General features: G+C 40.9%; 2 protein-coding genes across 4 annotated transcripts in view; both read right to left on the bottom strand.

Annotated features, from left to right (window-relative positions):
- LOC106602409 (uncharacterized) overlaps positions 1-3,099 on the bottom strand; it is a 28,316-nt gene extending 25,217 nt beyond the window's left edge. The window contains exons 1-2 of the mRNA XM_014195028.2: positions 1,905-3,099; positions 1,103-1,233 (exon numbers count right to left, since the gene is read on the bottom strand). Of these exons, the coding sequence (XP_014050503.2) occupies positions 1,103-1,233; positions 1,905-2,187 (414 nt within the window). The 5' untranslated portion in view covers positions 2,188-3,099. The remainder of the gene's footprint in view (positions 1-1,102; positions 1,234-1,904) is intronic.
- Positions 1-12,902, bottom strand: part of LOC106602512 (zinc finger protein 69 homolog) — a 506,109-nt gene that overhangs the window by 463,635 nt on the left and 29,572 nt on the right. Inside the window, exons 5-7 of one of the 3 annotated variants that reach the window (XM_045717538.1) lie at positions 10,753-10,864; positions 7,441-7,550; positions 4,368-6,681 (exon numbers count right to left, since the gene is read on the bottom strand). The exons of the other annotated variants lie outside the window; for them this stretch is intronic. Coding sequence (XP_045573494.1) covers positions 5,755-6,681; positions 7,441-7,550; positions 10,753-10,864 — 1,149 coding nt within the window. The 3' untranslated portion in view covers positions 4,368-5,754. Of the gene's footprint in view, positions 1-4,367; positions 6,682-7,440; positions 7,551-10,752; positions 10,865-12,902 lie in introns of those variants that run through there. 3 annotated transcript variants of the gene reach the window in all.

Raw genomic sequence — 12,902 nt, 5'->3', positions numbered from 1 at the left:
GGCAGACCACCATGACTGAAGTGGTAGCAGGGAAGACTGTGGTAAGCGCTGAAAGAATCAAGGTGAGTGGCGTTTCACGCAAACTTTTACTACGCTAAATTTGTCTTAAGTTGGGTGGTCGGCACTCTGCTCTCCCCAGTCAGTCTATTGAGAGCACTGCTCAAAGTGCTGAGTGCTATTTGTCAGCTTTGCTGTTTTAAACTCTGTAAAACTTAATATGGATCACGAAAGAACATCCTTTCTGGATAAAAAAAAAAAAATGAATTGTACATCTCAACCACATTTTCTGTTCTTTATCTACCTTACGACCCTTTCAGAAAAAAAAATCACAATCTCAAGTATTTTGAAGACAACTTATTAGAAAGAAATATCGATCCTCAAATTGAAAGCGATTGATCAGCTTTGAATCAATTTGAAGGTTTTTTTTGAGAGAGAGAGAAGGAATGGGAGGTGCATCTTGTGTTGATAGCAAGCCCCAAGCCTGATGGAGAGAAGAGGTGTGTGTGTGAGTGAATGTGTGAGCGGATTATGACATAGCTGTTTGTTGAGGAAAATAAACAAAATTGAGCACTTTAGATGTTTCTAATTGTTTTTGTATTATGTATTCTGCTTAAAATTGTCCTAAAACTGAGCACATGCCTTTATATGAAATGAAGGTTAAAAAAAAACATTGCAAAATGTTTCATAGAATTTCAGAAATGCTGCCACCAAATCAAGCATTTTTGGCCACAGAACTCACAAAAAAATGTTGCGAAATCCTGTTGGCACTCTGATAAATGTACAAAATCGCCAATCAAAATAAATGTTCTATCACGTTATTTTTGGGAAGGATATTTCATTCTGAATTGGGACATGTAAAGTTTGTATGTGAAAACTACTTCTAAGATGCATACATTCAGTTGATCCAAACTCCACTAGCGCTAATAATCGCATTACTGTGTGCATGTAACCATACTCAATGTTGTAGGAATGTCTCACAAGCTCCCCTATGGCAGATAAATTAGAATGTACATGTAAGCAAATGAATAGCTGAGGGGAGCCTTTCTGAAATAAAAGGGCCACATTTGATTTACAAATAACACGTTTTATGCATTACACTAACCTCTATCACAATAACATGCTGGGTTGAGGTTCCACTCCCCTCATCAACAGTGATTGGTTGTTCATCTTTCCATGTATCGTGTCCCACTGGCTTCAGAAAGCTCCTGTGACCTCCAGTGAGATGTCCTTCACCTGAGAGTGTGATTGGGGAAAAATAAGTGGCTAGGTTAGGTTTGGGGGGGGGGCTAGCACACTAATTTGGTGGGAATGTTTTTTGTGTTTTACATTTCGATTTATCAGGGGAGCTGCAGCACCCCTACTCCCTGTGGCTATGTTGACACTGTCTACAGTCCATGGTTCGAATCCAGGCTGAATCACATCCGGCCGTGATTGGGAGTCCCATAGGGCGGTGCACAACTGGCACAGTGTTGTCTGGGTTTGGCCGTGATTGTAAGAATTTGTTCTTAACTGATTTGCCTAGTAATTGTTAAATGCTTTTTTTAAAGGATGTAAGGTAACAATTCTCATAACTTATTGATATACTATTTATTGATTGATGTATTATGTTCCATGTATCACATTGTTTTCGTTGAGTAAATAATAGGAAATGCAGTAAATCAAGAATCTGGATAGAATATGATATTGTGTCTTTGCGCAAGATAGCGAAGTAATCATACTATCCAAAAACTGACTAAGAACCAATTCTGGGTAACACGTGCAGAGGGGAACGGGGCGACATAAAATGAGCTGTAATACAAGCATTTCGCTACACCTGCAATAACATCTAAATATGTGTATGTGACGAATACAATTTTATATTAACGGCAAAATGCCGCGCAGCCTCAAGCTTCTGCAAAATGTACCTCTTGCCATTCCTCTGTATCCGTCAAGGATCTTGACACTACTGGGACGACTGGCGAGGACGCGCTCTCGTATTGTCCTCTCTGCGCGCTCCCGTGCCACCTTCAGTTCCTGTAGCTGTAGTTTCCTCCGCAATCCTCTGTTTTCTTTCTGGCTTTGAGTTATTTCTAAACGAAACACAGCATAGTCGTCGTCTACGAGTTTACAGATCTCTGCCACTGCTGCATTCGCTAGCACCTCCATGATGGAGGCTATTTGAGTGTGAAAAGCCATACAGTTAGCCATTGTTAGATGTATCTAGGTAACGCTATTTTTTTTGAGGGGGGGGGTTAACGCTAGTTAGCTACTATCAACCAGGTCCCGTCTCCAATACGAATTAAATACTACCTGGTGTAAGTACGTCATGCTGTGCTGTTAAATTAGTAATATGGTTCAGTTCCTTGGTGTTAATAAATGTCTAAACAATAAAAACGATTACGTGGAAACTGTTCTCGGTACCGCTGTGAAACGGTTGTGACTAGATGGAGTACAGCCACGGACGAGATGTACCATTGAACTACCGCGAGTTTGGACTGATGACGATGAGTCAGATGACGAGTCGGGTATGGCTTATATTTGTAGTCCTAAAACCCGGAAATAAGCTACCTCTGGTTCTTTCAGCCGTCTCTATCGGAAAACTGAATGGGGAAAGGATAAGGTCTGCGGAAATAAACTACAATGTATCAAATTAATCGTCAGCGCACAGATACAATATAACAAAGCCAATTTGTCCTGCTAAATGCCAATAGAGCCTAAATGTGGTATTTTCAAATATACTCCCTATTGACCACCCGTTATCTGCATATTGCTCTCCTGCCTCTAGCTGCTATTGCCATAGCAAAAGTGATATCCGACCACTGACGTATAAGAAGAAGCCGACTTATCAGGCTTCAAAACGTACATCCAAACTCTCGCAGTAGTTCAATGGTAAATATCGTCCGTAGCTGTACCTCGTTTAGTAACAACCCTATGAAGAGTTGGTAAATCTAGATGAGATCCAGTTTTTGTCAAATGAAGATCAAAATATATTTTTTGTTCATTTTAGCTAACCCCAACCCTTTTCCTAATCTTAACCTAATTCTCCTAACCTGCTGTGTGAGTTCTCCTAACCTGCTACAAAAAGTCAAATCAGACTTTAATTTGACAAAAGATGGATCCCTTCTAGCCCTGAACACGAAACAGGCAAGAATAACTAAGTACTTCTGGCTCACAGAGTTTAGGAATCCTTCTTCTATGGTATTGTGGTGGTCGGCAAACAATCGTTTGAGGTGCATGCCGCCACCTACTGTATGGGTGGTAAACTATATATTTTTTTGCAGGAACATTGTAGGAAAGGGGGAAAAAACTAAAATCATCCAAAAACCCAGAGACAGCTTGGCCATCTGTCAAATGCCAGATGGGCTAGAGAATTTTTTTGTTGGGTGGGCTGGTCGAAATTTACACACACAAATATTGTTTTATTTTTCTATATACAAAAAGAGTAAAATGACATGGCTGGTGGCCCATGGGCCTTTATTAATGATTTTTGCTAATCTATAATGAGCCTTTGGCTGATCAGTGGGCAATGGATGGACCTATCAGGATGGGCCGGCCCAGTTTTTTGATAGGCTGAGCTGAGGTCACGCAAACACACATTCAAAGTCAAAATTCATGACAATCGCTGGATTAGGATGCATATCAAAATATCATGAACTCATACATTCCTGCTTGGACTTGTTATGTATGAGTATATGATATTTTGATGTGCAACCTAATCCAGTGATTGTCATGAATGTCACAAATTGACTATATTTGCTATATTGTCAATTAAGGTAACCAGATTTTGGAAATAAAATGGTGAAATGTGTTTTTTTGCACTATGAATGACTTGATTAGATGGAAACTCATGATTTGGATATTTGGGTTCGACCATATCATGGGCTGGTGCTACCAACTGTAAAAGGCTCAGGGGCCTGTGAGGGCGGAACATCCTTTACCTGGATTTATTGCAATGCCTCAGCTGTAAACAAAAGTGTGGATGAAGTAAATTTCTTCACTCAATCTACCATACGGGTCAGTCAAAGTGCACCAACCACTCCACCTACTTCCTCTGGTATTACATCTGCATGTACTTTATGCGCCACCCCAGAGATAACCCCCTTGATAGGCGCTCTGATTTGAAGATCCATACACAAAATATTCCACTCATATCTTCTTGAGGCCCAATGCCTCAAAGAAAATCTATATAAGCCCACTTCTTGTGACCCTTACTGACACCACTTCACCCAACGCCTTATGCATGACATTTATCGAGACTTCAAAAGGATCTCCCAGGTTACATTCGTCCAAAACCCTCACTCCAACTAAAAACGAGTCTGAGAGTTTCCTATTTTCCACTACAACTTTACTTCTCGTTTCCTTTCTTTTTCACCAGTGTAACCCACTCACAAAATGATTTCTCATTTATTAACAGATTTGATCACCAATTTTTTTTGTACATAAAGGAACAGGTATCACCTGATTGCCAAATAATGTTGGGGGGAGGGGGTGTTATAAAGGTGTTATAACAAAAGAGGGACATTATATTTGTTATGAATAGAACATAGCCAAAACCAAATTCAGAGGGGAAATATAGTGTTACACTTTAATGACAGTGTTTTGGCTATGGGTAAATCCATTTGAATTCAATCACTTTTTGATGGCACCCCTTTTGATTTGAACAAAACCCATGGTATAAGTGCTCAGAAAGTAACTTTTTGTACCTGAATACCAAAACATTCAGGAGATAAAGGTGGTCAAAGTTGACCCATTTTGCATACCCCACCATACCATGAGACAGCCATGTTTTCATCACTGGAAAAGATAAACGGTTGAGATTGATATTTAAAAGCTTACAAACAGGGTTGTCAAACTATTTTATGATATCTGGAGATTTATTTTATATATATTTTTAAATTAAGTATTAATAAAAAGTAAAAAAAGTCAATTATCTAAATCTGTAATCAGATTCTTTTCATATTCGCATATGTTGTATCTTGGTCTGTTTTACATAATCTAAGGTTTTTGTGTTGTGCCCGCCATCAGTTGAGACACAACATGCTCTTGAATACAGGGTGGGTGTCATGTTTTGGATGATAAATGTACAAAAATTTAAACTTTCAAATGGTACCACAAAGATGGTTGGAGGTCCACACATCCGAGAATGTTGACTTATATGTGAATACCTGTTGTTTCAAATTATACTGCCAATCCTCCATAGGAAACCTATTGAAATAGAGATAATAGAATAGACATGAACCTTTAAATTGACATTAAACGGTGGGTGGACTCAAGGTCATTGTTGTGGTAGTAATTAGAAGTAAAAATGTCAATTCAATAAAAATGTCAATTACAGTGGTCTGAAGGAATAGGTCCGTTCTATGAGTTCTATTTCTATGATTGAAATGACACCCACCCTGTATTCAAGAGCATGTTGTGTCTCAAATGATGGCGGGGCACAACACAAACCTCAGATAATGTGAAATAGGGTCCAAGCTGCAACATTGGAGTTTTCGCGTCACTTTCTGACAACTTCTTCCATGGGCAAACACGTATGGAAAGTTTTGTTTAAATCATAACAGATGCTGTCAAAAAGTGAGTGAATTCAAAATGGATTTACTGTGCCAGCACACCAAACAACAAGTCTGTATCATGTGAGAATGTGAGCGTACCCAGATGCTCAACTGAGGGACTTAATCCAAAAAACCCTCTCTCTAAGACACTTCATATGATGACTATAATATGTCAGCTAAAGAATTGCTCCCAGATATCCCGTGTACATCTCAAGCCACAGTGCTACGATTTCTCCCCATTGTGGACACTCCTATGTTTGATAAGGTTACTCTGGAAGGAGAAGCTCTTGTAACATAGTTTGCACTTGAAGGGCCTCTCCTTGGTGTGAACGGTCTGGTGCTGCTTGATATATTTCGTCTTAGCGAAGCGCTTCCCACACGTGGGGCAGGCATATGGCTTTTCAGCATCCGTCCTAATGCTCGGCCTCCCACGTTGTGACCCAATGACACCAGAGGAGGTAGAAGCAGGAGCCACCACCCTCAGGTGGTTAGTCTTTGAGCTCCCTCCTTGACCTCTAGCCATTGTTTGGGTGTTGTTGGGATTTTGTGCTGTGTTATAGGCTAGGTACCTCTCGTGTTGATTGCCCATCCTGGCCCTGTCTGTATTGGTGGGGTAACCATGAGGTAACTGAGGAAGGCTAGACCCAGGCCCAGGCTTTCTATGAACCCATTCACCAGGCATTAGGCAAGACCCTGAAGGAGAAGACAGACTTCCTGATAGACTACCACCAGGGGGGTCTCCCACCACTCTAGTCTGTGAAGGCTGAAGTGCAGGGTGACCGGCTCTGTTCATCATGGATACTGTGGTGTTTGTATCATAGGAACAGGAGGGTCTATCTCTATTAGCCCCAGGCCCTGCTCCATCCCTGCACTGAGACTGTGAAGAGAAGGGTCTGGGCTGCGGACTGGAGCCTCTCTGATGACCACCAGGACTGAGGTTGTTCAGTCCACCTGTCCACTGGTTGTGTTCTGCGTGGTGCTGGAGTCTCTGTCCCTCGTGGTTCGGTCCTGGTTCTGACTCGGGAAGGAAGAGTGATGGCTCCTGATCCAGGGTTCTGATCCGGGGCCAGGGTTTGTGACCAGCCGCTTCAGAGGTCCAGTCTCCCCCGCCAGCAACACCAGATTTCAGCAGGTCCTCGTGGACTGCACACTGCAAACAACGATTGTAAAGACAAGCATAAAAGTTTATATAAGAAACTCTTTGCTGTACACACAGAAACATGACATGATATTACAAACTGTTTACCACAGTCAAGCCCATCTCTAACACTGTGATTCAAGTACCTAACAATATGGAGCCATTGGAGTTTACTATAAAAAAGGTCCTTATGTGTTGATTCAATAATTAAGTATAATGTTTTGGTTGACTGAGATAAGGGAAAGTCTGTGCCTGAAATACATTTTTTGAAAGTCAGTCAGCACAGAGTTGATTTTGTATTTAATTTGAACAAAATGGTCATACACTCACATAACATGAAGTACAGTACTTTTATTGCGCAAAGCGATGTGAAAAGTAGAAAAACAATTCTCACTATGGTAACACTTTACCTTTTCTGTAAATCTGGTACCCTCGCTTTGATAAAATTAATTTAAGAATATTTTAGAGAAGGTTCAACATTACACACAGCTTCACTACTTCCTTTCCAGTAAACATGAATTAAGGCACTATCATTTCCTCATTATAAAACACCAGCATCAAACACCATGATAAGGTTGTCACTCTTCATCAGTGAAGCATTTTTACAGACACCATCACACTAACCATCACCATACTCTGCCTCATCATACTCATTCTTTCCTCAGTTCACCTCATCCAGTTTCCTACTACATCCAACAGCCTCTCTACCCGTGTGAACCTTCAGGTGCATCTTCAGCTGGTAAAAAAATAAATGGATTCCCATCCACTGACCTCCAATATGTTGCCTCTGGTGTCGTCCCCCGGTGCCTTGGCTGCACCCATCTGGGTCTGGGAATCCAAGATGGCCGCCCAGTCTCCTCTGTTAGCCTCCAGCCAACAACCTGCAGGAAGAGGTTAGAAAATAGACTTTGCCATGTTTCTAGAGACAACTCTACATAAGGGACCATACTTATGAACTTTTGCTTAGACTTGCTTTAAACCATCAGTCTAAAATGGCTAGCTGCTAGCTTTTCTCAAAGGGCAACCTGGCCAAATAAGCCACGATGCTGTGGAAGGCCAGCTGAGCATATAATTATATCCGGTAACAAAATAACAAATTCAACCCATCAGAGACCTCAAGCGGTAGAGCCGCCATCCATTCGCATTTGTTCAACAGGTCAATTTGGCCAACTGCTTGGTTCAATTTGTTACCCATGGTCTAAGCGGAGTAGTTGCATCATACACTAAAGTGGTCTACTCCAGATGTTGGCATATGGTGCATGTGAGTTCAAATCCAATTCAGTGCAAGATTATTTTTAAAGAGAAAACCCTCCACTGCTGGTCGTCAAGTGAAATAGTGCAAATGTGACGAATTAGCCGATTATCAAAATGCATATAAAACCTTGTACAATTAAAGGAAACATGTCTATGTAACTTCGCCTACAGTTGAAGTCGGAAGTTTACATACACTTAGGTTGGAGTCGTTAAAACTCGTTTTTCAACCACTCCACAAATTTCTTGTTAACAAACTATAGTTTTGGCAAGTTGGTTAGGACCTCTACCTTGTGCATGACACAAGTCATTTTCCAACAATTGTTTACAGACAGATTATTTCACATATAATTCACTGTATCACAATTCCAGTGGGTCAGAAGTTTACATACACTATGTTGACTGTGCCTTTAAACAGCTTGGAAAATTCCAGAAAATGATGTCATGGCTTTAGAATCTTCTGATAGGCTAATTGACATAATTTGAGTCAATTGGAGGTGTACCTGTTGGAGGTGTACCTCTTTGCTTGACATCATGGGAAAATGTAAAGAAATCAGCCAAGACCTCAGGGGAAAAAAATTGTAGACCTCCACAAGTCTGGTTCATCCTTGGGAGCAATTTCCAAACGCCTGAAGGTACCACGTTCCTCTGTACAAACAATAGTACGCAAGTATAAACACCATGGGACCATGCAGCCGTCATACCGCTCAGGAAGGAGACGCGTTCTGTCTCCTAGAGATGAACGTACTTTGGTGCGAAAAGTGCAAATCAATCCCAGAACAACAGCAAAGGACCTTGTGAAGATGCTGGAGGAAACTGGTACAAAAGTGTCTATATCCACAGTAAAAATAGTCCTATATTAACATAACCTGAAAGGCCGCTCAGCAAGGAAGAAGCCACTGCTCCGAAACCGCCATAAAAAAGTCAGACTACGGTTTGCAACTGCACATGGAAACAAAGATCGTACTTTTTGGAGAAATGTCCCCAGGTCTGATGAAACAAAAATAGAACTGTTTGGTCATAATGACCATCGTTATGTTTGGAGGAAAAAGGGGCATGTTTGCAAGCCGAAGAACACCATTCCAACCATGAAGCACAGGGGTGGCAGCATCATGTTGTGGGGGTGCTTTGCTGCAGGAGGGACTGGTGCACTTCACAAAATAGATGGCATCATGAGGGGGGGATTATGTGGATATATTGAAGCAACATCTCAAGACATCAGTCAGGAAGTTAAAGCTTGGTCGAAAATGGGTCTTCCAAATGGACAATGACCCCAAGCATATTTCCAAAGTTGTGGCAAAATGGCTTAAGGACAATAAAGTCAAGGTATTGGAGTGGCCATCACAAAGCCCTGACCTCAAACCCATAGAAAAGTTGTGGGCAGAACTGAAAAAGCGTGTGCGAGCAATGAGGCCTACAAACCTGACTCAGTTACACCAGCTCTGTCAGGAGGAATGGGCCAAAATTCACCCAACTTATTGTGGGAAGTTTGTGGAAGGCTACCCGAAACGTTTGACCCAAGTTAAACAATTTAAAGGCAATGCTACCAAATACTAATTGAGTGTATGTAAACTTCTGACCCACTGGGAATATGATGAAAGAAATAAAAGCTGAAATAAATCATTCTCTACACAATTATTCTGACATTTCACATTCTTAAAATAAAGTGGTAATCCTAACTGACCTAAGACAGGGAATTTTTACTAGGATTAAATGTCAGGAACTGTGAAAAACTGAGTTTAAATGTATTTGGCTAAGGTGCATGTAAACTTCTGACTTCAACTGTATATTCATTGTAGTGACAAATATTTCTGTATTAGGCCTATTCTACAGGCTGCCTTTTGGTCTGAGCGACTTCAAGTTGTAAAGCCAGGAGAAGGCAAGGCTTCCCCTCAGTGGATTCATGGAGAAGTAGCGTCCTCACTGGACACTTGGTGAACCTAGCCAGACCAGTTAATTTACACTTTGTTACACGTGAGACAAGGTAAGCTTGATAATGATTCTAAAAACGCATATAAAATGTAGCCCTATCCTACATGTAGGCAAGTATACACAACCATGCAGCCTCATATACTTAGATATTTGTAGGTCCTAGCAGTATGTTTGTGAAGACGACAGAAGAAAGTCTTAGGCCTAGCTCCTTATGAAATTCATTCTTAATCTTCATTTTTAAGGTGACGACTGCACTTTTCTTCTCAACACAATAGCACAATGAATGTCCACATGTCAAACAGAAAAATTATGACCCCATTTGGGATTTGAACTGAAGTCGCAAGTAGGTATAAGTGTCTTACACTGTGAGCCAATTGTCCAGACCCATTTTTGCATGTGATGCAGTTCATTTGAGTATCAGAATGTGCGGGTGGACTCCTGGTATGGATGCTTTAGGGTCGTTCCACCTCAAGAAGCACAAGAAAGAGGATTTTGACACCCACCATCTCAGATGGTTCTGAAATTGTTTTTGTTGTTCGAAATAGATAAGATAAGCATTCCAGCAACATTATTTGCTTGAAATATAATTTCATCTCTGAGAAATGAAGCTAATTGATTGCACCCAACTTGTCCATTCTAATTTATAGGATTCATATATTGTTCAATAAATATAACATCTAACCTCTGATTTGGAAAAAACTTTTTCTAACAATAATTTACTTCGGGAATCCAAAGAAATGGTCAAATGCCACCCATGAACCCTCCACACCAATTCCACCCCAGTGAATTTGGTGACCCCCCCCCCCCTTTTAGATACATTGGTCTTTGAAGTTGTTAGGTTTATGTCCATTCCTACATCCTGATATTACTGTATGTAGGTTATATGTATGTATCTCTTACCTTGCTCCCCCATCTTTAGTCCACTCAGCAGATCAATACTCTCTGGTCCGTCTTCTATTGTCTCCTCTTTGACCAGCAGCAGATCAGGCTTCCCATCCTCCATGTCTACTGACTGTAAGAGATACAGAGTGAGAGGATGTTGGATTAAGAAAATTCGCTATGAGTACTATTCAAACATTTTAGTTGATTTGATACTATGCAAACGTTTTAGTTGATTTGATACTATGCAAATGTTCGATTTTATTATTTGACACTCATTCATGGTTTGATCATTGAAAGACATGGGTTGTGTCCAAATAACCATATTTGCATCCTAAATAGTAAGCTGTTTGAGTATATGAAAAAAATCAAAGTTTAATAGTATGCGACGTTTCGAAAATCGAGTATACTTGAAATGCCTGGATGTCATAACGCTATTGTTATTTTACTGCTGCTGTTTAATTATTTGGTACTTTTATTTTCTATTTTCTGTTTTTTACTTAAACTTATTTTTCTTAAAACTTCTTAAAGCATTGTTGATTAAGGGCTTGTAAGTAAGCATTTAACTGTATTTAAAAAAATTATTTCGCCTTTATTTAACCAGATAGGCCAGTTGAGAACAAGTTCGCCATTTACAACAGCGACCTGGCCAAGATAAAGCACAGCAGTGCGACAAAAACAATAACACAGAGTTACACATGGGATAAACAAACGTACAGTCAATAACATAATAGAAAAATCTATGTACAGTGTGTGCAAATGTAGTAAGATTAGGGAGGTGAGGCAATAAATAGGCCATAGAAGGGAAATAATTACAATTTAGCATTAACACTAGAGTGATAGATGTGCAGATGATGATGTGCAAGTAGAGATACTGGGGTGCAAAAGAGAAAAAAAATAACAATATGGGGATGAGGTAGTTGGGTGTGCTATTTACAGATGGGGTGTGTACAGGTACAGTGATCGGTAAGCTGCTCTGACAGCTGATGCTTAAAGTTAGAGAGGGAGTTATAAATCTCCAGCTTCAGTGATTTTTGCAATTCATTCCAGTCATTGGCAGCAATAGAACTGAAAGGAAAGGTGGCCAAAGTAGGTGTTGGCTTTGGGGATGACCAGTGAAATATACCTGCTGGAGCGTGTGCTACGGGTGTGTGTTGCTATGGTGACCAGTGAGCTGAGATAAGACGGGGCTTTACCTAGTAAAGACTTATAAATGACCTGGAGCCAGTGGGTTTGGCGACAAATGTAGCGAGGGCCAGCCAACGAGAGCATACAGGTCACAGTGGTGGGTAGTATATGGGGCTTTGATGACAAAACGGATGGCACTGTGATAGACTACATCCAATTTGCTGAGTAGAGTGTTGGAGGCTATTTTGTAAATGACATCGACAAAGTCAAGGATCGGTAGGATAGTCAGTTTTACAAGAGTATGTATGGCAGCATGAGTGAAGGAGGCTTTGTTGTGAAATAGGAAGCCGATTCTAGATTTAATTTTGGATTGGAGATGCATAATGTGAGTCTGGAAGGAGAGCTTACAGTCTAACCAGACACCTAGGTATTTGTAGTTGTCCACATATTCTAAGTCAGAACCTTCCAGAGTAGTGATGCTAGTCGGGCAGGCGGGTGCGGGCAGCAATCAGTTGAAGAGCATGCATTTAGTTTTACTAGCATTTAAAAGCAGTTGGAGGCCACGGAAGGAGTGTTGTATGGCATTGAAGCTCATTTGAAGGTTTGTTAGCACAGTGTCCAAAGAAGGGCCAGATGTATACAGAATGGTGTCGTCTGCGTAGAGGTGGATCAGAGAATCACCAGCAGCAAGAGCGACATCATTGATGTATACAGAGAAAAGAGTCGGCCCGAGATTTGAACTCAGTGGCACCCCCATTGAGACTGCCAGAGGTCTGGACAACAGGCCCTCCGATTTGACACACTGAACTCTATCTGAGAAGTAGTTGGTGAACCAGGCGAGGCAGTCATTTGAGAAACCAAGGCTATTGAGTCTGCCGATAAGAATGCGGTGATTGACAGAGTCAAAAGACTTGGCCAGGTCGATGAAGACGGCTGCACAGTACTGTCTTTTATCGATGACGGTTATACTTACTGACTTTATTGTCCCCATGGGGAAATTTTGTTGCTGTGTCATGTACACATTTAAAGTGGCGTTTAAATAC

The sequence above is a fragment of the Salmo salar genome, chromosome ssa04, assembly GCF_905237065.1.
Source record: "Salmo salar chromosome ssa04, Ssal_v3.1, whole genome shotgun sequence".
Taxonomy (NCBI): Eukaryota; Metazoa; Chordata; class Actinopteri; order Salmoniformes; family Salmonidae; genus Salmo; species Salmo salar.
This window is presented reverse-complemented; position numbering and strand designations above follow the sequence as displayed.